The sequence below is a fragment of the Parus major genome, chromosome 2 (genome assembly GCF_001522545.3).
Source record: "Parus major isolate Abel chromosome 2, Parus_major1.1, whole genome shotgun sequence".
NCBI classification, from domain to species: Eukaryota; Metazoa; Chordata; class Aves; order Passeriformes; family Paridae; genus Parus; species Parus major.
In genome coordinates this window covers 35,005,177-35,032,152 of record NC_031769.1, presented here as the reverse complement: position 1 = coordinate 35,032,152, position 26,976 = coordinate 35,005,177, and the positions used below count along the sequence as shown (strand labels likewise).

At 38.7% G+C, this 26,976-nt stretch overlaps 1 protein-coding gene across 3 annotated transcripts in view; it reads left to right on the top strand.

Moving 5' to 3' along the window:
* RFTN1 (raftlin, lipid raft linker 1) overlaps nucleotides 1-26,976 on the top strand; it is a 97,072-nt gene that overhangs the window by 19,194 nt on the left and 50,902 nt on the right. For all 3 annotated transcript variants that reach the window (XM_015617407.2, XM_015617408.3, XM_015617406.3), the window contains exon 3: nucleotides 22,091-22,277. In XM_015617407.2, the coding sequence (XP_015472893.1) occupies nucleotides 22,091-22,277 (187 nt within the window). The remainder of the gene's footprint in view (nucleotides 1-22,090; nucleotides 22,278-26,976) is intronic.

The following is a 26,976-nucleotide window of genomic DNA, read 5'->3' as shown; positions in this document are numbered from 1 at the left end:
ACATTCTGTGCATCAAGTTTACATGATTACTGTAATTCACTCACATCATGGAACAGTACATAAACTGTCTAAAAAGAGCTCTCAACTTCCAAGAAACCTTTTCTTTCTATCAGCAGCTCAGAAACTGCACATGGTCTTTCTGACTGGCCACGTCTTTTCTTTGGCCTCTGGCATTGCACATTTTTCCAATCTTCATGTGGTTTTCATCCTCCTGATGCTGTTCAAGAGCCAAGGAGCCAAACTTGGCAGTTCACAAGGCTGGCAGACAGGCATTTCAGATTGAATGGTGAAATTACTAAAGCCCCAGGGGCCCAATCCTGTTTTCTCAGAAGCAAAACTCACCCTACGTTCAACCGGAGCAGGAGATTGCGCAGTAACTTCAAACTTGTAACTTCAAGTAGTAAATGCCTCATGGTTTTATTATAGGAAATAAGGGATCAGGAGTTTTCTCTGTAGTAATCTGCTGAGTCATTTTAGGACTAGTTGCTACAAATTCCATCATCTAGATAAAAGAAAATATACAAAATTTGTGCAGTATTGTAATGGAGTTCTTAACATATTTACAAAATAAATTATTATTGTTTGGCTAAGATCTCATGCAAACGAAAGGTTTAGAATTGGTTCATCCTGAGTGGAGCGTAGCCCCTTTGAGAGAAAAAAAGGAACTTTTGGTGTCAACTGCTTTTGAGCTTGAGATTGTGAAAGCAACTAATAGGTGTACATTGATTGTGGAGGACTTTTTAAAATGTTTGCATTTATATTCTTCATGTTCCAATGTGAAGAATAAAAAGTCTCTATTGTGATGGGAATGGTGTCAACATTCAGCTGTTTTGCATAGCCTATATTAGTGTCTTTGGGCCAGGCTGGAGCTTCTGGGGAGTTTACACTCCCCATGAAATGTGTTTGAGGGTTTTACTTTGGATGAGTCATGTGTTCTGCTGTACACTGGACGTCCCAATGAATGTGTTTCAGAGCAGCCTGCAGGAAAGGTATCTGAAAAATGCTCATGTCTGGTTTGTGAGCCCTTCTAGGGGCCACTCCTGGACGTGCTGTTTCATCCCAGCATCTGTCTCACACTTATAACTGTACTTGTCATTGCTCTGCCCAAGTGACACTTGGAAGGAGGTTTCACATTCAGAAACATGCCTGATTTCTGTCCTACATCTGTTCTGGGTTTGTTTTCTGTTCCTGCATTTTTCATACATGCCTGATGACTTCTCTTGACTTCTTTTCACCGCTGGGAGCTGTGGCAGCTACTCTGTGAGCACACTCCAGATGAGCTGACTGCCTCCAGCTTTCTCCTGACTGTTGTCTGAGGATAAAGACATGGACTGTGTTTTATGAGTTGTTGTTCTTCTGTGTGCTCTGCCCTACACACGCTGGGAGGGAGGGTATCACAGGTGTGGGACACAGAATTGGACTGGTAGGGCTTGTGCTTGCCTCTCCACACTGAGGATGGTGTGGTAGGTCAGGATTTGCTGTTGCACGAGCTGCTGCTGTGACTTTGCCATCACTGGGTGAAATTTTGGGAGTCCAAATCTGTGTTCACTGTTGTGACTGTTGCCCTGTGGAGTCCCATGATTGCGGTACCTTTTGGTCAGTGGCTGGGCAGTTTGGGGAGGGAGGGCAGCTTTGCGGTGACATCCTGCAAACACTGTTCCAAACACTGCTCTTGCAGAGAGGCTCTGCAGAGCTCAGTGTCTAAAAGTGAGGAGAACCAGCCTTTTCCTGGTAGCATTTGGCTGTTTATCCCTTTTATATGGGCATAGTTACTTTGTCTCTTGCCTGACTTTCAATGCCTGTGTTGACTTTTTTTCTGTGTTGGCGGATGCCTTTGGCTGCTGATTCAGCGGCCCTTAGGAGTTATAACAGACTTCAGACTGAGTTTTTTACTAACGAAAAACATGGCTGAAAAGTAGCAGCAGCATCACACCATGTGGGAAAAGGGAGGGTAAGAGTCAAACTTGTGCCCTGCTCTTATGAGAAGTGATAAAGGAGGGAAACTGACAAAAAGAACAGTGATAAAGTCTGTCCTTCTGCTCCCCTGGCTTGGAGGGAGGAGATAAAGGAGAAGGAAGGGGAATAGTACAGTCTGATCAAGTCCTGCAGTCTGGAGATCAATTTCCCCTTACTCTTAACAAGCAAACATGTATTTCTCCCTGGGAAGCATCTGTTCCTTCCCTGCTTTTCTTTTAGCTCACAGAGGAAATGGCCTGCCAGTCCTGTTCCTAGGCTTTTGGCTGAAGCATCCCGTTCAGAGGACCGTGCCCTGTCAGCTGCTTGATAGGCTGTCAACACTCAGCTGACACGTCAGATCGTATGAAGCTCCAAAGGGTCTTCATAGCCAGAATCCTTCAATCCTAGAAACTGCCTCCACACTCTGTTCCACAAAAAAAACCCAAAAAAACCCCCAAAACACCCCGGCAATCAAGATATCTGTCAGCCTTGTGATGAGCTGTAACATCTCTAGCCCCGGCTCCCTGCCATAGCATTCCTGCTGCTGTGTCCCAGACAACACAGGCACTTTAGGGTTCTCCACTGAAGAAGTGGAGTGGAAGGCACAACTGCAGCTAAACAGCAGTGGGGCAGAAGAAGAGTTCAAGTAACAAATTGGCTAACTTTATTGTCAGACAAGATGAACATGGCCCAAAGTTACAAGTAAAGTGATAAGGAAAACATGGGGGGAAAGTGGGATCTGGAAATCAAGGAGCAGGGACAAAGACAAGGAAAAAGGGTGACAGGGTGCGGATATGGCCTACACCAGAAACATTCCCCCAGGGACCAGCATGACCAGAGAATTAACTGGAACAAAATTTAGCCCAGCTTTGGTGCCTGGCATTGCACCTCCAGTCATGGAGAGAACATGAGAGGTATGCGTACTGTCTGTGGGCTGCATGTTGAAATGGGGGGAATAAAAGCAAATCTTCCAACATCCTTCCATTGAATAGAACCTCCCCTGGTACAAAAAGAGCTCATACCCATGCTCTGGGTATCTCTGCAGTAAATCACACAGAGACCAGAGAAGAGCTTCAGGAGCAGGACCGTGTTGGTGCTGCTGTTCCCCTCAGGGGGGTATGGGACCAGTTGGCTTTTCATGAGTGCAGTAGGAAAGGGTTCTGACCTGAGGCCTCTGCCATCGATGTCTTCCAAAGAGGCAGAACCACCCTGGCCTGGACCAGTTGTAGATCGTGGACACAGAGACTCCAAACATTGTGTGTAATGCCTTTGCTGTGTTCTCCTGTGTTTGGACAGGGAGGGGATTTCACAGCAGTACCTCACTGTGTCTGGACACTTACTATGCCTTGCTCACTTGGTGTGAGCACTTGCACATGGTGGAAAGAGGGGAAAAGATCTTCAGAAAGGAGTGGGCATTGGGAGAAAATGGAGCAGATGAAACAGGGAAAGAATATGAAAGGATGGGAGTAGCTGAACGCATAAACTAAAAGAATTTGAGGGTCATGAGTGACTGGAAATAGAGGGACAGATAGCATTTGACATGTTTATCAGGAAAAGAAGACATGGCCTTGCATGAATTTTCAGTGTTTTTCCTACTTTCCAATGCCAGAGGGATGCCTTTTTGTTGTGCTATTTCAATGAAGCCCGGCAGGGACTGTGGCTGTCATTCTGACAAGATTTGCTATCAAGTTCTGCTTAAATAAAACCAATCGTATCATGCATGGGCAGGCATGTGGTCTTTTACTGAAGAAGACAACTTAAATTTCTGGATTCAGATCCCTTTGGGTCTTTCATGACTTTTTTTTTTCCCGTTTTTTGAATCTGAGTGACATGAAAAATGTCCTCTGAGTGTGTTAGACTTATTTCTTTATTGCACATGGGAAAGCTTACTTTAAACCTTAAAATGCTGTCATTTCTAGAAAAGATCAACATTCAATTTAAATTTTGTTTAAAGAATAACCTGAGAACATTTAGGTAGTTTAAATCTATTAAGGAAACTGCACAATTTCTCACTTTCTTTGCCCCATTCTGTAAATTGTTGCTTTAGCAACAAGCATAATTGTGACTGCAATTTTAATTAAGGTTGTGAATATTGTACTTAGCAAAATAATGTATTTTGCAAACCTTAATGGTTGTCTCAATCTTAACTGTTCTTCTGGTTAGTGTTCTTACAGCATTTACATGGGTTTTATGTGTGAATGCCTCACCTGCATTTTCTTAACCTTGACTTGGTATGTAGAGAGGCATCGATCTTATGCCTGTGAAGGTGCTTTATCTGCTTCAGACCTTTGTTACTGTTTTGTTTTTCAGTGCCTGTGTGTATGTGCACAGGTGACAGCTAGCCTAGTAAGTGTGTAGAAGATGTAAATACACTGCTGAGCAAACATCAGACATTGGGCCTGGTATAATGCTTCTTTTCAACATAGGTTTCAGTTTAGTACTGAATTCTGGGTGCTTGCTGGTTCATGGCTAGTCTGCAGCAGTGTCAGAACTCTTCAATGTAGTCACTTGGTGAAATACCATTTGATCATTACTATCTTGCAGCCATAACATATTACAAAGCTGATAAAGATTGATCCAGGCCTCCAGATTGTGGCCTTCTCTTTAAGCGATGAGGCAGCCTGAAAATATGTTCACTGCTTCTGTAGAGGACAAGAACTTATTAGCATTTACCAAACACTGTACTAGTCTTGCTTCCAGTTCTCCAGCTAGCTCCTTTGGCACTCATTCAGCTATCTTGGCAAAACTCTGGCATGTGTTGCATATTTTTGTCCTGTGTTTTAAACAGTCTCAGTGACTTGGTTTTATTTTATTGCAGTCATACAAGTGTGTAATATCCTAGACCTTAAAGTGACACAATTACTACGTGAAATTGCAGCCCGCTTTCTGTGATATAGCTTGCACACCCAGCAGACTCTTGGTTTGTGTGCAGTAATGGTTTTGCAAATGACTTGATACTTGTGACACACTCTGAGATAGGAGGTGGCATGTGAGAGGTTTCATCTGAGTCCGATGCTTGCTCAGCAGCTGCTGCAGTGAACTGGTGTGGCTCTTCCTGGTATGTGGTAACCCATGGACTGTGATAAGGCCTTGCACAGGAACTGCAAGTTTATGCCTTCCCAGCCAACTGGTTTTTGCAAAACCTGCTCATTTCATATAAGTGGAGCTCTCTTTAGTTGAATTGTACAGAACTTGCAGCTTCTGTCTCCCCCTATATAATCATCCTCGCAACCTGAGACTTGCAGTGATTAGCTACAGATTCTTTTTGAAAGAAACAGTCCTTTCAAGGGGAAGAGAATCTCATTAAGCCTTTGCTGTGAGCTGCAGCTCTTGATCAGCACACTAAAGACAAACTTGACAGTCATCAGGTGAGTTAAGAACTGCAAAAATATTATCTGTCCCTGTTAAACACTCGTCAGTTGAAAGAGTTATCTCAGTCTGAGAATATAGAGGCTTTTGCGTACGATGTGGCACATAAAAAATTAAAGACATCAAGGATGTGAGAAGTCCTAAAGGTGCCACACGTTTCCAAATGAATTGATAAAAGGCCTTAAATCTGAAAGAGAATGAGGTATGAGGTTTACAAATAAACAGGTGGAATTTTTGAGAAAGTTAGAGATATGCCAGGACGTGGTTACTAGTGACGTATAAATAAACAGCAGTCTACTACTGTAGCTCCTCATTTGCTAAGCCCTTTGTGATGTTCTTCTATTTGAGCAATTGTTTCCTGTGTTTCTTAATAACAACTGATAAAAGAATTGACAAACAGTCCGAAATTGCATGGGTTAATTCACTAGCAGTTATTGTACAGATTACTAGTAAGAAAAAAAAATAAATTATCATCTACTTCTATCTCAAATCACAAAACAAAAGAACAAAAAGAGAGTGGCAGATTAAGTGGTCTTTTGTTAAGTTATTGTCTCATAAAGTTTGGAACTGTGTCAGAATTGCTTTTTTTTTGTTTTGTTTTGTTTTTGTTGTTTATTTACTTACAAATTCTCAGTTCAGATGCAGCATCTGTCTTTCTATGCAGTCCTTCTACCCTATTTTTCCAGCTGGGTTGAATGCCTTGATGAAGCCTTTCAAGTGATCAAATAGATAAAATTGGACATATTTTGTGGGATTGTTTTAATTGTTCTTCACCACATGTTCAGTGAATGCAACACTTTATAATTGTAACACTTTGTTTTCAAGCTGCACTCTTGCACTACTTGTTGTCATTGTTGTTTGTTTAGTTTGGTGGGGTTTTTTTATTATAGTATAGTAAATTTTTGTGAAAAATTGGTCTTCTCATCAACAGATACTTTCAGGGTACTTTTCCAAAAACATTGGTGGAAACTCAGACTACTTTTTCAGTGATATTTCATTATTAGCCAATAGCAGGTCTGGCCTTTTTTGACATAAGAGAAGTTAGAAATAGTTCTCTCTGTTTTGCAGAATCCACTTACGACTGGGGAGAAGTGAAAGTATCTTGGATGTGGGCTGTCATGTGATTAGAAGTTAGATGATGCAGATGCCTGTGACCTCACTTTGGGTTGCATTATCAGGGGATAAAGAGAGCAGCAAGAAAACAATATCAGCCAGGGCATAGAGGCACTGTGCTTTACACTTTTCCCCAGGTTTGCTTCTGAGGTATTGTCTGTGCGAGGAGGAGCTGACAGGAATAACAGCCTTTAGTTCTGTTGTGTGCTTGCTGTGAATATGCATTCACACACACTGTGCCACCTGTAAAGGTTATCTTCTATTCCTTGTAAAGAGAACCACAAAAGTGACCTGTTCATTTGCCTCTGTATTCTATTATTTAATCAGTAAGAATGTGCATTTAAGAAATTAATTTTTGATGTCACTAGCCTAAAAGGGATCTTATCTAGGGTGTAAGGGAAGTCTTAGATCTTAAGATTGTCTGCGTAATGCATTTTAATTATCACCTTCATACCATGAAAGTATTCTGTCCTTGTTGGACAGGATCTCTGTTACATCTTTATTGCATATACTTACTACTTTAGTATTAGATTATATTTACTACATTAATTTGTTCCTTAACAGCTTTGAAGATAAGGTTTTTCTGCTTCTTTCCTTTTAGTTTCCAATAATGTTGTAGTTGCACTTTCTCTGACAGAAGTACTCTGAGAAGTAAGGGTAAAACAAGGCCTTCTCATAAACTCTTGGAGTAATACTCTGCTACTATTTGCAAACAAAATTGCAACAACAACCATTTTATTGCAAACTTAAAAAAATAAACTAAAAAAAAATATAATTTCCTCTGGTTGTTCCATTGTAATGATGTTCGAATTTGTGGCCATTTTCCCATGACCCGTATTAAACAATGGATTTCCATGCTATCAGTATCACTGTGTGGGAATTCTTCACTTGAAAACAGAAACTAGCCACATTTTTCTGAAACGAGGGAGTAGGAGTTCAAATTCTGCACAGTGACAGGAAAATTTGCTCTAAGCAGAAAAAGCAGGACTTTTTTTGCCAAGAAAAACTTTTTTCTTTAGTAAATCCATCACCCATGCCCTAGCAGACTTGCCTAAAAAAACAAAACAGTACTTTTGGGAAGTGCTTTGTTAACTTCTAACAGCCTTTTCCACTACTCTTTGGCTTTCTGTCAAGCATTCTTGCCAAGTTGAAGTGATGTGGTGTGTTTGGCAGTGACATACTGCTTTTAGGTGCCAGTGGTGAACTCTTGCTTGCTAGTAGTTTTCAATATTCTGTGAAAGCCTCATCACTGTTAAATACACTGTTAGATGTGTTATAGAAGGCAATATTCCATAATACCTTTTGCAGAATTTTCTTTCGAGGTCTTTATTTTTGAAGGATTTTTTTTTCAGACGGTTGGTAGGTGGTAGTGTGATGGATTTTCTGTTTTGTTTCTGAACTGGTTTCCTAGGGAAACGAGAGTTAAAAACGGCTCACAGTCTGTCTGTCTCATTCCTCCAAATAATTATAACCACACAATTTCAAAGCAATTTGTGAGAAATTTAGGCTGCTCCTAGTTTTGTGGAAACTGGCAGTTGGGCAGAAGACTGAGACCTCTGTTAATCAGGGAAAGGCGAGGAGAACCAAGATGCGCACTCTGGCCAGTGAGCCAGTGCATTGCTCCAGTGTAGCCACATAATTGCTGTTTCTCATCAGGTTGAGGAATCCAAGGGGTGGGAAGAAAAAAAAATCAACAAAAAACCCAAAACAAGCAAAAAAAAAATACCCACAAAGGAAATATTTAGGCCGTGGCAGCAAGGTTGAAGAACAAAAGCTTCATTAGAGTGGGAATCGCTCTTCATTAGCTAATAGAGAAAAACTTGAGTAGGAATTTGTATAATAGCACAGGTAGCAAAAAGTCAGCAAGAAATACTTTATCTTGTACTGATGTTAATCAGGTCTTTGACCACCCTTGTGTACCAACAGAGTCAGCAAATCCAAAAACATGGACAGGAAAGTAGGTCTTCTTTGGATAGCTGGAACCTTTTATCTCATTTAACACTTGCCTAATTCATTGCAAAATGACTGATCCATTTGGTGATTCTAGCTTTGTATCTGCTGAAATTAGTTTATCAGGTCATTCTAAAAATCATAAATGGGGTGATACATGGCTCTTCCACATGCCAAATTAATCAGGAACCTTTGGGGAATTTGATTGATAGGGATTACTGCCACCTTGTATTTTTGTATGTTCCCATGCAAATCTTTGCATGTTAAGTCAGTCATGGGTTTCCTGTGAACAACAAGGATTTGGACCTGCAAATTTTGTTGCAAACACCAGAATAGCTTCACTTCCAGCTGGATGGCTCCCTTTGATGCTGTGGGTAGCTGAGATGTCCAAGTACAGATCACCAGTGTCATTGAGTATAAGTCTTAGGAGGGTGACATGAGGTCTGCTGGGACAGTAAAATCTTGATCTTGCTTTTGTAGACACAGGCTCTTCACATGAAACTCACATACCCTGACAGAGCTATTCTTACAATTAGCAGTGGTGGGAATATATTCCCATTATCAAAATTAATAATCAACTATTAACAAAAAATAGAAATGTGGGGCAGGAGAGCTAAGAGAAATAGTAAACGCTGTAGAATGTTTTGCGTTTGGTTTTTCATTGCAGTTCCCCAAGCAGGCCTAGCGGTTGGAAACTAAGCCAGATCAAATTTGCTTTTATTCCTTTTTAAAATTTGGTTTTTCCCTTGAAATTTCAATGGAGTTAAATAGCTCAGTTTTGACTCTGTTTGTAATCTAACAGCTGTTGTGTGTTCTGAGTCTTGCATAGTTGTCCACAGAAGTGTTCATCTTAGAATTACTGCAGGGTAATGTGTTTTTAAAACATCCAAATGCATTGTAAGCCCTTTCCTCTGTATTTTATTTACATGCCCCTGAATATCTCCTGTTTATACTGAATTTAATAATGTAGCATTCTCTACCCAACTTTCTTTTAAAAAATGACAAAACCTGGGGCCAAAATCTAGTGGAGAGTATACTGTCAAGTAACAAAAGTAACACTGCTTGCTTGCAACCTGTGTTACATTTTTCACTGCTTTAACATTTATTTAGTTTTGCCAGTAAAGCTGAAAACAATTCAACAGACACCTATGAAAATTTACAGCATTTTCTAATGCCCTATTTTCTAAATAGGGGATTTTGATTTAATGGAGACCAAAAGAACAGTGAGAAATTACACTATATGAAGAACATGTATTATTTGGAAGTGTCTTCTCTTTACCTAAAATATATTTCAAACTAGGAAAAATATAGATAAAAGTCACTATGGTACTTAACTTAATCTAATTTAAAATATTAAGTGCTTAGTATCTATGACTGCCTTTTGAAGAAAAGGAGTATCATTGGTTGATACAGTCATGAAATGAGAACATCTGAAACAGGGTAATGTATAGACTTTAGAGACATTGGATTAAAAAAAATTAAACAAACTTGGCACACAGTATCATCCTAAAGAAGATTTTACAAGAAAGTCTAAAACATCTATTGGAACAGAAGGGGAGAATGCATGTTAAACACTGGCGATATAAAATGACAAACAGAAACCAGCAGGTAATATTTGAATAAAGCCTTCAAGCATTTCTAAAGCTATCTGTCCTTTTCTGTACATATAATGCAAAGTGTTATGTATAAAATATATACAGGCATGACCTGCCAAGAGGATTTTGGTTTCCCTGGAGACTATCAGTTCTCTATTGCATGGGTTGGCTTGGGGAATAAGAGCTATCTCGATAAATCCTAACCTTTCTTCCTGAGGTTATTGGATGTGTCAATAAATTTAAATCTTTGTGTTGAAGGCTGAATTTATAAAATTCAAATTCTTAAAATATTCTTTCTAGATTCCAACTATTTCTCTGGCATATATTTATTATATGGAGCAATTACCTTGTGAATTGGGGAGAAAAAGAAAACCTTGATGGTAATACTTTGATGATAGATTTATCTTTTTGTTTGGCTGTGCAAAGTCATTGATATTAATCGCAGTTACCAGTGTATCATGAAAAATGTGTGTGAGATCACAGCAAATGTATTCAGCCACAGTTACTACTTTGTTGACTTCTTTCTCCTCCCTTATTCCTTAAATGTTTGAAATCCTCTTGTCATTTTTCAGTTTGGAAACTAGGCTTCAGTCAGATTTGTAGTTTATAACTATCTTGTGAGTATGGAAAGAAATCCCATGTAATGAATGCAAACTACTTCGTTCATCTCTGCTGATTAAAATTGGAAACAGTAATCTCAAGGTTGTTCTCAGTTGGTTTGGATGGAAATACTTGAATGGATATATGTACCTTTCTGCTTTTGACCTCCTTAAAGAATCAGCACATGCAGCATTTTATTGACAATAGGATATAGTGATTTGGAAAGCTAAGAAATGCTAAAAATTCCATTTCAGAGGAGATTTTTCTCATCCAGCAAAGTATACCATAAAATGAATAAATCCTTCATAATTAATAAAGTAGATGATTTTCATACTCACCTGAGGATATTATCTGTACTTTTTACAGTTCTTTTTTCTCATTGCAATGCTAGTTTGCTTTTTGTAAAATTTGCAGAGAAACCAGTGTTAGTTTATCATATTCTGCAGTTCTAAAATATGAAATGAAAACTTGCCAGAAATACTGAAAGAACTTTGAAGTGAAGCATAAAACAGAGAGGAGGAGAAGGAAAAGAAGGGGTTATGACAGGGGAACAAGACAAAATACATTTTAAAATGTATGGGAGGGAATGAAAAGATTCTGTAGTGCTGCAGAACTTGCCAGTATTCATTATTATTGCTGCAAAGAAAAATAGCAAGCACATTATAGTTCGAAAGGGTGTCAAAGCAAAAAAGATGCATCAGCCTTCCAAATTTTACGATTCTACCAACTTCTAAGATATCAGAAGATTTCTTCAGTGTGTTGTACTATTTTTTGCTTGTTGAGTAGCTACCCTTTCCCTCCTTTTAAAGTGTTTGATAACTGGCTACTTGCTGTGAGAGACATGACTTGCTGTACTGCTGGGAGAAGTGATGGGAAGTCCTGTTTCACTGCTTCTTAAGCTGTTAAAGAGAACAGCATTCAGCTGTTCAGACTTTGGCAGCTGAAGTATTGCCATCAACAGATTCACTTCATTTCTAAAGGCTTTAGGAGAGGGAACCAGTACTTTGGGAGGTTGTGGGGTGTGATAGATTGGCATTTAAGAAAACAAAGAGAAACACCTAAAGAAGTTAAAACTGCTGGAGGCTGATGGGAGTTTTTCTCCCAGCCAACAATTGGCCATTTCTAGGAATTGACAGCAGTTTTGACCATTGAAAAGTGAGATCAGCCTGTGAACACCACCTTAAGACCTGAGCCTGGGAATTTCTTTGTCTCTTTGTTTCCTGGCTGTGAAAGGTAACAGCTTTAGTTGGCTTCCTGTCCCCTTCCCAGGCCATGCAGCCCGGGCAGGGGCTGGGCTGGGCTGGGCCAGGCCTACCATGGCTCCTGGCCGGGAGATGGGGCCTGCGGGGCTTGCCCCTGAGCTCTGGCCAGGCCAGGCCGGTCCCTGGCTCGGCTGCAGGTTTTTTGCCGTGACTGAATTCACCAGAGACTGTCAAGTAGAGAGAGAAAAGAAGCTCTTGACCTGCAGCGAGCTGAGACAGCGACCACACTCTCCAGAGCAGCCATGAAGAATCTTCCATCGCAGACAACTCCAGTTGCTGCTCCGGCAGAGATCACAGAACCATCTACAAGCCTGGGCAAGATTTTAACCCTTTCATTACTCAGATGAGACTTGCAGATTAATCCTTTTTTCCAGAGAGAGAGAGAGTAATCAACATGTAAAGAGACTTTATAAACTATGAGACTTTATAAACTATAAACTATGAGTGAAGAAAGGAATTAAGCTTCAGAAAAGGTAGAGAATAAGGAGATGCTTTAATATGCTGAAATATTTTTTTGTTAAAGCTATGGAGATGGACAATAGAGTTCTGAAAAAAAAACTCCTTTAATTCATGGCAGAGTATATTGGGAGGAATAGAGTGTTCAAGGTGTGGATTTTGATGAAGAAGTGAAGTAGTTGTGATACAGTGAGGTGCTGAACAGAGGGGAGGGAAGTAATAGTTGAAGATTTGTAGCTTTGTAGAGGCAAAGAGAAAACTTCTGGTTCCAGGGGGGCTCACAGAGACAGATAAAGAGAACTTTTGCATTTGAATACCTCATCCTTAAAAATGACATCCCTAGACTCATTGACCCATACACACCTCAGAGTGATGTGAAATGGGAGGAGACAATTGATGGCAGATTTCCGGGCTGCTGGCATCAGAGAAGTAGGAAGCTATGAAGAAAATTAGTTTTCTTGTGAGAAAACTCCATAGATTAGCAGAAAAAGACTTCTGTTTCTCTATAAAGACTGATGAGAAGACTCTAGCAAGAATTGGGACTGTTTAAAACACCAAAGTTTTTTTGTCTTTATGTTGTCACATGAACAAGGAAAGGTTGAGTAGTGGGGGAGAAAAGGGTTTTCTGGAAGTTTTATTCTGGTTTTCTTATTCTTGTAGTTTTGTTAATAAACTTTCTTTATTCCTTTTAAGTTTTAAGCCTGTTATGCTCTTGTTCTAATCCATATCTCACAGCAAGAAATAAGTAAATTTTCTAGTGATTTTTTAGTTACTGCTTTAAAACCACAACATGGGGGAAACGGAAATACATGTGAATTAGCATGCTGGTCCTTCCTGTAGTTCAGAATGAACCCTTTCCCTCCTCTGTAGTTCAATGTAATATTTGTCTTTAGGAACTTGTACAGATAATGTCGTTATGGATAATATGTAACTTTGAACACTTCCTGTGTTTCGTTGGACATAATTGGAGTTTTCTTGGCTCTGTGAAATGTAAATGACTTGTCTTTGTTGTCTCTGTGCTTGGTCTGGATCAATTTAGGAGCTAGAACCAAGCATGAGGGAGTTACAAATTAAAAAAATAGCATTTTGAAGAGCTATTCAAGTGCAGAAGGGATAGGATTTCCTAGGTTTATTTCTGTGCAAGTTTAAATGAGGAGTCCTTCTCCTTTTCACCTTCAATTTTACTTTTTGCACAGTCATTAGCCTTTTTAACCTCTAGTAGGTGGTCTTCTGTTTGCCCATTTTGCATAATTCTACCCACAAGCTAATGGGTATAAGCTATGAGTCATTTAAGAAGTGCTTGTTAATTTACTTAGGTTACTAAACTTCTGTTTAGTGATTTTTTTTTTAACTTAGTGGAGGTGATAGCCTGGGTATTTCCTTTTTTTTCTGAAACACCAGAAATTAAGCCATCCCATGCATAACCACATCATTGTGGCAGATGTACCCAGTTCCTAAGATACTTATCTTACGCTTGCAAGACACAAAAATGAAACTTTGACTGGGCAAAAAGCAAGATAACTCACAGATGCAATGAGATTTGACAACACAGTTGATCAGACAAGTTCATGTAGTCTCATTGCACCTGTGAGTTATCTTTGTACTTTGTCAGTTTGACTAATGCATGTATCTGCTGTTTCCTTAAGGAAAGAGTGTTAGTGTAGATCTGTGTGCACCTGCATACATGTATATGTACATTTCTATGTATTTACATGATTTTGAAAGGTATATATGCAATTCCACAGTCTTTGTGTGGATTTTCTCCCCTCTACCACTTTAAGATACAGTGGATACAGCTTTTGAATATCTTTAACTTCCATTATTACATTTTCACTAAAAGTAAACACTAGGAGCTTATTGAACAGACACCTTCATTTATGAAGTACCGATTGCTCTTGCATTTTCATCCTTCCTTTCTTTTATGGGGACATTTATTGTATTTGTCTTGAAGACTGAAAGAGACACTGAGAATGTCATTTAGCATAAATGAAATATCCACTGTTATATTAACATCCAGTATCTTACCTCTGTTGACAGTCTAAAGAGTAGTGCACCAAGATCATCTATCTTCTCCTTGAAATTAAGAAACCTGTATATGAACCTCATGGAAGCTCAAGCTCTGTTCAAAAGGAAAATAGACTGGAGTACAGCTTGTGTAGTTGTTACTCCAAAAGCTTGAGCTATTGGTTCATTGAATTCTAGCATTAGTGTGTTTCAGGTAATTAAAATCATGTGATAGTGTCACCAGTACCATATATTTTCTTCTAGGTTCGTTATACCGCTTTTACTGTTTGATAGGTTAGAGTTCAGAAAAAAAATAATGGGAGCTCATCACAAAACTTGCTAGAAATGTCTTTACTGCTTTATATTATTTAGGTTACATTATTGGTAGGTATATTCAATAGAAGTACTCTGATAGCTTTGTGTTGTCATCAGTAACAAGAAACTATTTGTGGGTTGAATGAGGAAAGAATAATTATAGTTAAGTGAGAGTGCCCACAAACAATTTGTGCTGCATGAGAGTTCCTTTGTGTTTCTAATGAAGAATGAAAAATTTGCAAAAGATGGCTTAATATATTTTTTTTGTGTGATACTGACACTGAATGGAAATAACCTCTCACGATGACTCTGTGTTTTGAGAATATTCAAGTAACAGTTTGCTGCCTTCTCTCTAGAGTAACAAATTTGCCTAAGCAAGCCTGAATAGCTGGAAAGGATGATGATCGGGATTCCTTCAGTTGTTCCAGACTAACTGCTGAATAAGTAAAAACTTTCTAATTTATAGTACAGAGAGAGGATTTTTTCCAGTCTGTCCTGGAAATTATAAGAGAAAAGCCAACACTTCACAGTAGGTTGTTACCCTGCAGCTTCCTTCACTTTGATTCCCATGATTCCTAGCTCTCTGGGAGGGGCAGTACCATTCAGTCCTCAGGGCCTGCACCGAGAAACCCAAGGGCTTTGGCAAATCAAAAGGTGGCCTGACAGGATGGTCCTTCATTTAGCAGTCACTGTTCAGCTTACCCAGACTAGTAGCACTGGTTTGTTTGTGTATCCTGGTTGTTGTGAATGTGCACCTTCTGTCAATGCAGTTCTACCTTCCATCAGGAAATCACAAAATGGCCAGGGCTGTTATAAACAGTCATAAATGTGCATGCAAAGTGTCCTTTGTGAAAACATGGGAGATTTTCTGTGCTTGAGTGGTCTCAGACCTACATGCTGCTCTGTGTAGTGCAGGAAGGAGATTTGGGTGCTTTGGAAGGACAGCAGCAAAAAAATCGTGCTGAGTAGGGAGGTGCATGGTGGTAGTGAGTAGGAGTGACAGTGTGTAGTTTGCCTGAATGTTTGCTTTTTTATAGCTCACAGGATCAGCCCTGCTCAGGGGTAACTATGTGGCTTTGAGGCCTCAGTGGGGAGGGAGAGCTGCACTGAGGTTGGCCCTGTGGCCCTGCTGTCATAAACCTCACTCTTCTGAGGGCTCCACAGGCCCTATGCTCACGTGGGGAGGAGATGGAGGATATCCCTCTTTCTGTGAGTCACCTGAAGCATCTGTAGTTTTGTGGAAAGGCCTGCAAGATTTGTGATGGTACATAGCAGAATGGTACATAGGAATGGCCATGGATTGGGAAACAGTCTCACCCTGCACTTTGAAAATAAAAACAGTTGTACGTCTATTTCTTGAAAGGTCTGAGCCTGTTAATATGTGTTAGGCCTGATCATATGACATAGATTGCAAGTTTGCAGGTGACAACAGGCTGAGTGGAGCAGGTGACACACCTGAGGGACAGGGTGCCATTCAGGGCGACCTTGGACATGCTCAGTGAGTCACCTGTGTGAACCTCATGAGGTTAAAGGAGGCCAAGTTCTAAGTCCTACACTTGAGTCAGTGCCAGCCCAAGTACCTGGGCAAGCTGGGACTGAAGGCATCAAGAGCAGCTTGCTGAAAACGACCTGGGATGCTGGTGGATGAAAAATCGGACACGACCAAGTAGTGTGCATTCAAAACAGCCAAAGCAGAGTGGCCAGCAGGTCAAGGGAGGGGGTTCTGCCTCTCTCCTCTACTCTGGTGAGACCCGAACTGCAATGTTGCATCCAGCTCTGGGGCCCCAGCATGGGAAAGACATGGACCTGTTAGGGCATGTCCAGATGAGACCCACAAAGCTGATCACTGGACTGGAGTACCTCTGGTATGAGGAAAGACTGAGACACTGGAGCTTTTTCAGCCTGGAGAAGAGAATGCCCCAGAGAGACTTTATTGCAGTCTTTCAGTACTTAAAGGAGGCTTGAAAGAAAGACGGAGACAAACTTTTTAGTAGGATGTGTTACAGTTGGAGGAGAGTGATAGTTTTTAGCTAAAAAGATAATTTAGATTGTACTTAAGGAAGGTATTTTGTTACAATTAGGATGGTGAAACAGTGGAATAGGATTCCCAGAGAGGTCCTGGATGCCCCATCCCTGGAAACATTCAAGGTCAGGTTGGATGGGATTCAGCAACCTCAGCTAGTTGAAGAGGTCCATGGGCCTTGCTGTGGGAATTAGACCACATGATTTTTAAAGAGCCTTCAACCCAAACCATTTTGTGATTTTATGAAATAGGAGTAATATGGATGTGGCTACCAGGTAACTGAGTTGCTACATCACTTAATAGTGTGAGTCTGTTGAGTTTGCCAATCTGCCTTTATTTCAGAGCCCATGATGTGCCTGTCACACCTTGGGCAAAGTGTTTTCCTCTTTACCTGGTATGGACAGAGAATGTGTACAATCTATGTGCACACAAATTGGATCTTTGGTTGTTTTAATACAAAGGCAGAGGGGCTGGAACTAGATGATCTTTCAAATCCCTTCCAACCCAAACTATTCTGTGATTCTATGAAAAAGGCTTGTTTAATGTTCCATAATAAATCGAGGAACATTTAAAATGCAGATGAACATGAAAACTTTAAATTGTAACAAGGAATAGTTAAAAGGAGTCCCCATTATTTTTGTGGAACATTTTTATCTGTAATGTGAATTGTCATTAAGGGCTCCATCCGCCTTTCGCAGCTGTGACTGGAATAAGAGCATAAAAGCTTAATCAGAAAAACATGTTGAAAAATGAAGACCAAAAAATCCCAAGACTTAATTTATTTTGTTGGAGTAAGCAAAATAAGCTAATCTTACAGGGTAGTAGATATACAGGATAATAGAAATTTAAAGTAGAACTGTGCGCTTGCTCTTTTAAATAAAGTATTAAGGACAGGTGCAGAGAAACTAAGACCCAAATTTGACCCCTGATTTGACCATTTCAGTAAAGAGAAATTAAATAAATGCCATTTTGGCATTAACATTTCAGCTTTTCTTGGGCATAGCTATCATTCACATAATAGGAAATTAAAAAATAATAAAGTTCATTTTATCTTTGTCTTAAAGAAGAGGAAGTTGCTGTTTATCAAATAGAAGAGAGTTGAAGTCATCTAATTCTGTTGAGTATATATATTATATAAAGATGTATTCTACTTGATGACAGGTATCATTAAGCATGGGCTAATAGGTGATACTAGGGATTATTTTATAAGGCATAGTATACCTTTCTTACTTTAGAGTGTTGGTTTACAGCATCTCAAAGGTACTCAAATGTATTGTTTTAATATACAAAAATCAGACTATTTTTCATAGACGGTTGCTGTAACTGTCTTCTTTCTTAATATTTGATCAGGAGGCATCTCTCTCATTAGTGTGGACCATAGCACAGTTGTCAGAGGTCACATGAGGTGATTCAGTTTGAAGTCAGTAAATGGCTGTTTGTTCTCTGTGGTAGAAGCCCTGGATAATCCACTGGGAGGAAAAGACTAGCTCCTTAACACAGGAAGAGCGAATCCTCTTCAATATCTGTCTTCCCAGTCTTGTTTCTCAGCCTGCTCTCAGTCCCTCGGGATTCTGGTGGTAGACTTTCTCATTTTCCTGTAAACTGCTTTTTGGAGCTACAGAAATGACCACTTGCAAATTTACATGACAACCTGTAGATTTTTAAGGAAATTCACTCTTACTGATTCCTTTGTGGTAAGAGGAGGGTAAGTGGGAATACCTGGTCAGGTTTTTCCATTAGCAACAAAGAATGCACATAGTCTCTAGACCTAGGAAAGTCACCTTAGGGGTATCAGTATAACACAAACTTTATTTTTAAAGAGTTTGTAAAGATGTAGTTTTCTATATATATCTGAGCACTGCTGGAAGTGTTTTCAGCTTAAGTTATCAGTCAGGCAACAAACTAATTTGTCTGGTGATCCAGTCCAAAAGCAGCGAGCTATTTATTAACTGCTATTTCTACCTTCAACCATCACCAAATTAAAAAATTGGCTTCTTTCATTTACACGTTTTTTACACACTCATCTAGATGATAAACAGAGAAATCTTTTGAGGTCACATTGAGAAATACAACAATAAATGTGGAAATATGGACCACAATCTAAGGCTTAGAGCCAACTGCAGTTCAAGTGCAAAAAAGAGGCTGATAAAAGGCATCATCATAATCTTTTGGCAAAATAAAGGCTTATAAGCACTTCTTATACAAGTTTTTATTTGGTTTTTCATTTACTCTTTCACTTTACACAAGTCCCTCTTGTACACAATTTTGGTCTTCCTTTCACTTTCAAAGTTATATAGATAGAATTCTCTTCAACAACTAAACCAAGCATTTTAATATATTTTAGATGTGATGTCCTTTTTTAACCTACATTTAAAGAGAACTGTGAGGTTGTTAGCCCAACTTAATGCTCAGAAAGATACTGGAAAAAATGAGTTATGAAATATCCAGAGGATGATGTTTATCAGGGATTTCTGGGGAGGAATCTGCATGACTCAAATGAGTTGGAAAGAAACAAGAATGCACATCACAGGTCTGTAGATCCAGAAAACTTGTAGACTTTGTTGGCATTGGTTTTGTAACAGGAATTGTCTTTCTCCTATGAAGGATCTCTAGTCTGAGGAGAAATTAGCAATAGCTCAACATCAAACCAAAATATGTATTAGCTGTAAGGCTTAAAATTGTTCTGGTCAGAGTCTGTTAAAAAGCATCATTTTCATTAACTATTAGAGCAATTGACTGCTGAGTATGTTTATTACAATTACCCAGTTTGAGAAGTGCTGTTCATACTCTGAAAGTCAGAAACCAGAATAGCCCTTGAAAACTGAAAGGAAAAATGCTAAAATTCATGAAGAACAGGGAAATTTGCCACTGTTAGTTATGGGGAGAAGAATTGTTTTTTTTCTCCCTGGATGATATAAACTGACATAGGATGTAGTTAGTGTTAGAGTTTTCCATTCTACAGAGCAGTGGTGAGGATTGTGCTGGATCACTGTGGTCAAAATTAGGTACTATACTTGAAAAAAAATGTGGACCAGTTGAAGAGAATCAGGAGAGAACATCAAAAGTTACTTAGAAATACCGAAGACATGAGAATAGGAACATTGAAAGGACTGAGTTTATACAGTGTAGAGGAAGTAAGACTAAAGCATGAATGGTGTTAGGAGTTATAAAATGTTGTTGCAAAAGAGAAATACTCTAGTGGAGAAGTAGCAATCTTGAATTTAAGAAAGGGAAATTTAGGCCACGTGCTAGGAAAGGATTTTGAGTAGGATGAATAGAGAAATGCTGAAAAATTACTTAGGGGGCTTGTGGAATTTCCATTACTAAAGGTTTTTAAAAATAAATGAGAAAAACCGAGAAATAACTAAACTAGAACTGATCCTGCCTCTAGGTAGTAGGATGAACTAGCTGGATAATCCCACCCATCTCTATTTTCTATTACATTTCTTTTTTAATCAAGTTACATCCCAAGGCTCCAATTACATGCATTTCCACACTTTCTCCTCATGTTTAGCTTTTGGGAGGAAGCAGTCAGTCTCCGATGTTAATGACTAGACTTTTTACTAATTTTACTCAAGCTCTCCTTAGAAGAATCCTGATTCTACATACCATGCTGGCAGGCGAGCACCAGCTTTCATAGGTGATGGTTAAAAATTGGAGTGCCATGAGCAGGATTAACAGTACTGAGTAGTGTTTAGTGATTCCATTGTATCCAAGTAAATCCCTCATTTATTATTAATTTTATTAATTCTATTAATTTTTAATTTATTAATAATTAATTAGTTGCAGTGTAGTCAAAAATATTTGGAGTCTCTGAGCCACAAGAGGGAAAATGGAGTTCTAAAATCTGGGTTTCCCTATTTTGATCCCCAGTAGGCTCCAGTAGGTAACTGTTTGGTTTATTATTTATTATGCATTATTCATTGTGCAATGTCTTTTTATGATGCTGAAGTGATTTGTATGCTGTTGTAGAAGGTAGAGCCCTATTGTCTGTCAGTGTGCATGTTGCTTGGATCTCATTTTATTTGTAAAAATAATAAAAAATTCTACATCTTAAACTCCTGGTCAAAAAGTTCCATTATTCTCTTCTGGAACATGGTCTTATATGAGGGAAAAAACATACCAAGCACATCTATTCTATTATTATTTAAATTATTCCTTAGAATTATCTGGTTTGAATATTTATTAGTTTTTTGATAACTCCTTAAATTATTCATAAAGGGTAGCCATACGGTTTGATGGAGAAAGCAGTACAATGAAACCTTATTTTGCATTGCTGGCTTCTTTCATACAAACTTTTTTTTTTTTTTTTTTTATATTTTTTTTTTTTTTTTTTTTAAGCAAAGGCTTTCAAGGTGTTGGGAACCTCTGTTGTGTTTCTTGCAGCATCCCCTTCTTTTTGGTTTCAGTGGGAGGGAATAACATCCAGCACCTCACCACCCTGTATGCCCTAGTGTGGTTTAGATGAAATAATAAATATCCTCCAGGCGAGATGGAAATGAGGAGGCAAAGGTCAGGAAAGAGACATGTCATTTCCCATAAAATGTGAAAAGTGTATGAGGAATTACTGATGTACAGAAAAAGAGAATTAAAGTTTGTTTTAGGTGATTTATGTGATTTTCTTTTGAATCCCACAAGGCTCCAAAGAAATAAGGGCAATTGCTATACTGACTGAAATATCCATGTGTATGTCAAGTGTCTGACAGGAGTCAGCATCAAATACTTGACAGGAAGGCATAAAACCTTGCAGTAAGCAGATTGGGGAAGGATTATTTTCATATACTATGTCTCATCCTCATCTCTAATATGTATAGGTTTGCTTAAACCCTGAGGTATAAGATTTAGTGTTTATGCTAAAAGGTTTCTCATTGTTATAGGAATGCATCACTCAGCGTTCCTATTATCAATATACCTACAGTATTCTCTTCAGACATATTGGCAGATACTCAGTCTCATCAGCATTTTGCATCAGTGATCTTATAGTCTGATTTTGTGTAGATGGATGCTTCTTTTTATAGCTTCTGAATTTGACATGCTCTCCCTTCATTGACTGTCTCTTTTCTCTTGTTTTGTGTTTTTGACTGAAGTCTCACTCTTCTCTACTTGCATTACTATGACAACTACTAAAACCTAGAATATCTTTTGACCAAGTGCCTTGTTTTTATTAAATTCTTCGCCTTATCTCTGCCAGACTGTGTAGTGAATTTGGCATTTTAATTTTTCTGACTTCTAGTTTAATTGCACAAGTCTCTTGTGTCATACAAGTCCAAGTCCTTTGCCAAGGCAGCCTGCTTAAAATATGAAATATAAAATGGGTCTCGGGAAAGGTCAGTTTTGATGTTAATATTGTAGATCAGTGTGAAGCTTAGTTGACTCTGAAGAGCCTGGATTTTAAAATACATGATAGTCCAGTGTCAGATTATTGACCAATTCCTTTTTGTTTCCAGCTGAGCTGCCAGGATCATCTGCAATCAAGCTCTCCTCCTTGTGTGATCTTCCAGCTCAGCTGCAAGAATTGTACCAGCAGGGCTTTGTCTTGGCTGCTGTCCACCCTTTTGTGCAACCAACTGATGAAAAAGAGAAAACTCCCCAGGAACAAATCTTCAGGGCTGTGCTTATCAAGAAAACAGAAAGGTAAAGCACTTCCAGTGAACTGGGATAAAAATAGACAATGTGATTTCCTGCTGGGTTTTGACCTACATCAGGAAATTATAGCAGAGTTTACTGTTCAAGACTTGAATTTTTTTCCCCTTTTTTTTTAGTGGTCTTGAATAGGCTTAACATGTTCTTCATGTTTACAATTTGTCTGCAGTTTGGCAGGCGACTTAGAGAATAACAAGTTGAAATATGCTCTGTATTTTGGGATGTGTTGTCATGAGAGACAAACAAACAAGCCCTATGCATGACAGTTTGTGAGGATGGTCTTGTTGGTATCCTTTAAGAATTTATTAGATTAAATTATGACAGAAGAATTGTTTGTTTAGAAAAGCGCATTTTGTGTTTAGACGGTTACAGTTAATGTAATTAATGTAATTAATTTGAGAACTGTAGTACTAATACATACTTCTTAAATTTATGTGTAGACTTTAGGCCCTTCTTTCCTCTAAACAATACAAGTTCTTTCAAATTTTTACTCTCTGCAAACTCCATAAATAAAAAGATTACTTTCCTGCTTTGCTCATTTCTTAAAAATCTATTAAGAATATTTTACATAATCAAAGTCTGAAGATGAATAAAGAAACAGGAATTCTGTTCTTTCATGATTCAATGTGATTTCTAAAAAAAAAATAAATCAGTAGGATGTGCTGTTAAATAGCCCAGAAGAGAATTAAAATGTGGCTATTTGTAAACATGATTTTTGGTTAATAATTTAAAACCTAATTTAATATTATCTGACCACCCCCATCTCTGCAGCTACCTCTATTGTTGCAGCTATTCTCTACAGTTTCCTACGTTTGCTGCATTCCTCAGTCCAGCCCTTCTTACAATGACCAATTCTGAGGGCTAGCAGATAATTAAACCTCCATCTGTCAATCCTAGTCCTCCTCTTTGTGCTAATGCTTGAAGGAAAGGATGTAGCTGGTTTATACCTCTATTTAAAAAGCAAACCATTCACCATTCAATTTGCTGCAGCCTGATAGCCAGTTCATAGAGGTTATGGACAGAGTTGAAATTCCCCCTCTGACCTACGGAAAAAGTTCTGCATTTTGTTAGCTAATATATGGAGGCATTAGGTATCACAGGCAATTTTGAGCTTCTAAAATAACTGTAATTTACTTTGACTTGAATTTAGTTTTATTAATACAGACTTCATGCTGGCTTCTCTGATATTATTGTTTAAATGACTTCCGGTTTTATGGTTAAAACATGGAATATTTGGCTGAACAGTGGACTTGTTGAGTGATATTGGGCTGAGCTTGCATGATTTTGGGCACCTTGTCTTCCCTGCCTACACAATACCTTGCTGCAAGCAATGAAAGTGTTTACATGTATGAGTTTGTAAGTAAGCACTTGAGGACTTCTGTTGGTTAGGGGTCTGAGGGTTCAACATTTTCCATGTCTGAGCCCTGAAGGCCTGTCAGGGAAGAGCAGCTTCCTTCTCAGTGGTGTGATGTGGTCATCAAGCCAGAGTGCTCAGTGTGGCACTGCTCTCACATTGTATCAAGTAGTTTACATCTGTGCAGAGCGATTGTGGAAGAGTACAAAAACTTAATTGCCTGCTCACTCACTTGGGTGCCAGTGTCACACACTTTAGACAGCTGTAAATGACTGTACAAAATTGAAGACAGTAGAGAGTCTTGAAACAATTATATTTCCTTTTACATTCACAGTCCGTTTCTCCACATTCTCTTATCTGTCATTTCTGATTGCATAGGGAAGCGGAAGAGATGTGGTGAAGCAGGAAAAAAACAAGTACCAGAAAGGGAAATGACATCAGTTTGATGTTTCATGTAGCCTAAATGTTCCTGATTTTGGCTGAGAGTATGGAAGCAGCTTCTCCCATAGTGTATGAGTGCAACAAATATTTGCAGTGCCAATTGCAATGAAGAGAGATGGGTGTTGCACAGATTTCAGATGATGATGGCCTGCACAGAGACCACTTGTATCTGAACTGCAAGTTTATATCATTCCACAAACACCTGGGGAATAAAAATATGTAACAGTATTAAAAAAAAAAAAATACATACTGTTAATTTTTTAAAATTAACCTTTCTCATTACACTGCTAAAAATGATTAAATTATATTTTTCCCCTGAGGACTGTCAGGTGTCTTGTCATCTCAAGGAAGTCTCTGTATATAACAGTTAAATCGTGGGTAGAAGTTAGGTCTGCTTAGGCTAAGATCAGATGAGTGTTTATTTCTGTCATAAGATTTTAGGAGTAAAAGTAGTCCAACCACAGTTGTTGGATCACTAATAACGTTGTTTGTTCTGTGGGGTACACATCCATCCCTTTGGTTCATGGGTAGACAAGAGTCATAAAAAATTCTGTACCTTGGTGTGGGGCCCATGCTTGGGTTTCCTGGACACTTCCTGTGGACCACCTGAGGCTGCAGCTCTTTTCTCACTGCAGGTGTTTCACCACAGGTGGTTCTGCACTTCATCTGTCCACTGTCTGGCAGATAACTGAGTGTGTTTTCCACCTTCCTTTTTTTCGTTCCCTGAATGGAACAGAAATGAAATTGTTTCATTAGTGCCTACAGTAATGCCGATTCCATCGACACAGAGACAGAACTGAATGGTTGAATTAGTCTTTAATCAGTGGTGCACTTTTCTGTGTCAGTTTTATGGTTTAAAATTAATACTGTCTACTTGTGCTCTGAGGACTTAATTTTATATACTGCTTCTCCAAAGGTAGGAAGCAGCTATACCTGCTGCAGCAGATGATGGGTAGCAGGAGCACCATGCTGCTGCTGTCAATGAGCTTTGCAGTGCCTGAATTTGTTCAACAATAAAATGGAAGAGGTAGAGCTGAGGCATATTGTGCATTAGAATTCGTGGAAACAGTACCTGCTAGTGTTACTTTTATCCTATTTTGTCATTGTCCTGAAATTTCAAAATATTCCTGTGAATTTGTAATGGCATTGTACATTAAGGTGACTTTTAAAGTCATCTTTCTGTTTAATCTGTATTGGTATATCTGGCTTTGTTATCTTGCTTATGTAATAATTCTGGTAAATATAGAATAGGAGTCATTCCTACTGTAGGATGTTTGAAAAAAACCCATCCCTCACATATATGGAAACTGTGCATATTGAAAACCAAGGATTATCCACTGGAAGTGTTACGGAAAAGAGACAGAGATTTTCTAAAAAATCAACAGTGCAATTGTGTGCAGTGCAAAAGGCATCACCACGTTCAATTAAAGTAAGTGAAATAATATAGGAGTGTTTAATTCTTTAGAGGCACTGGACATGAAGGTAGGCTACCAAGGTGCTAAACAGCAATTGCTCTCATTAAATTTAATATAATAAATTTAAATATTTCTGTAGCATCTTATGGCATACTATACACTAAGCAGTTGATAGGAAAATGGTTTGAAAGTCACATAGAATAGAGTTGGATAAAAGAATAATAAATTCAATACTCATGAATACTTTCTTTCCCCCTCTAAATTTGAGTGGACTTAACTAAAAAGCAGTTGTCTGTTCTATTGTCTGTGCTGAGTTCTGAGATATATGGGTTTCTTGAAAAAGAAATCTTGAAGAATTTTATATCAGTTGTGTGAAGAAAACTCTACAAGCCCAGGTTTTTACAGATTTTTTTTTTTCTTCTGAATTTAAGGAAGGCCCCAAGAGTGAAGCATAGGTGTGGCCTGCTGTTCTCATTCACACTCGAGAAGAGTAGATTCACACTGATTTACACTTAGAATGTCAGGGAAGGAAATAGAAGCTGGTACCTGAAAAGCATGAATGTGTGACAGTGGGTCTCTGCTAATGGAAGGGATGGGGGAAGGTCCATGTATTTGGAAGGTTCTGGCTAACCAGGATAAAGAGAGTAACACATCTGTTGCTTACATTCCCCCGAGGAACAGAAATCAGTAGCTCTTTTGTGTGTACAATAACATTTTTCTCCTTGGCCTTTTATTTCCCCACTCACTATTTTTTTGCTTTAACAATCTCTGTGCAGGTGTCTTGGGTGTGTTCTTATTTTGGACAGCTTGTGGCTGTTGCAGGTTACCTATTCCCTGCAGAGTAATTGCTAAGTTAGCCTCTAGACAAAATTAAAACAAAACCATAACACAAAGCAGCTTTAACTTGTTCCCAGCAACCTGTAGTGTGATACCCTGTTCTGGTACCTTAAAGTTTCAAAATTCAGTGTCAGTTAAAAAGTTTTGGTGTCCCTTTCTAAGTACTCAGCACTGGAAAGCAACCTCTATTTTCTTTTACTGGGAAAGATACAGGATCTGGGCTTCTAAACTGTCTGCTTATAATAGTTTTGACATGTTTGCAGATGCTTCTTTTCATCATGATAGAGAAGGAGGGGATACAAATGTTATTTCAAACAATTTCTCTCCATTGTGCCATCTATGTCTTAGGACATACCATCTATAGCTTTTGCCTTCAGTCAGTAAAGCAACCAGCAGGGAAACGTTGCTCTGCAGAAGTAGACTAAGTAATAGAATTTAACCATATTTTTTTTTACATTTGCTAAGTGTTCTAAACCTCAAACAGCTTTGCAGCTGTTTTCCCTTTCTGCAGAATAATGAGTTGTCAGGTGTTGTAGGGATTCACTTGATGAGATGATCCTAATTCTGTAATTCCTGTATCTGTTAGTCTTGACAAAATGCAAACTATCATCAGTTGGATAACAAGAACTCTGTTCATCTGCAA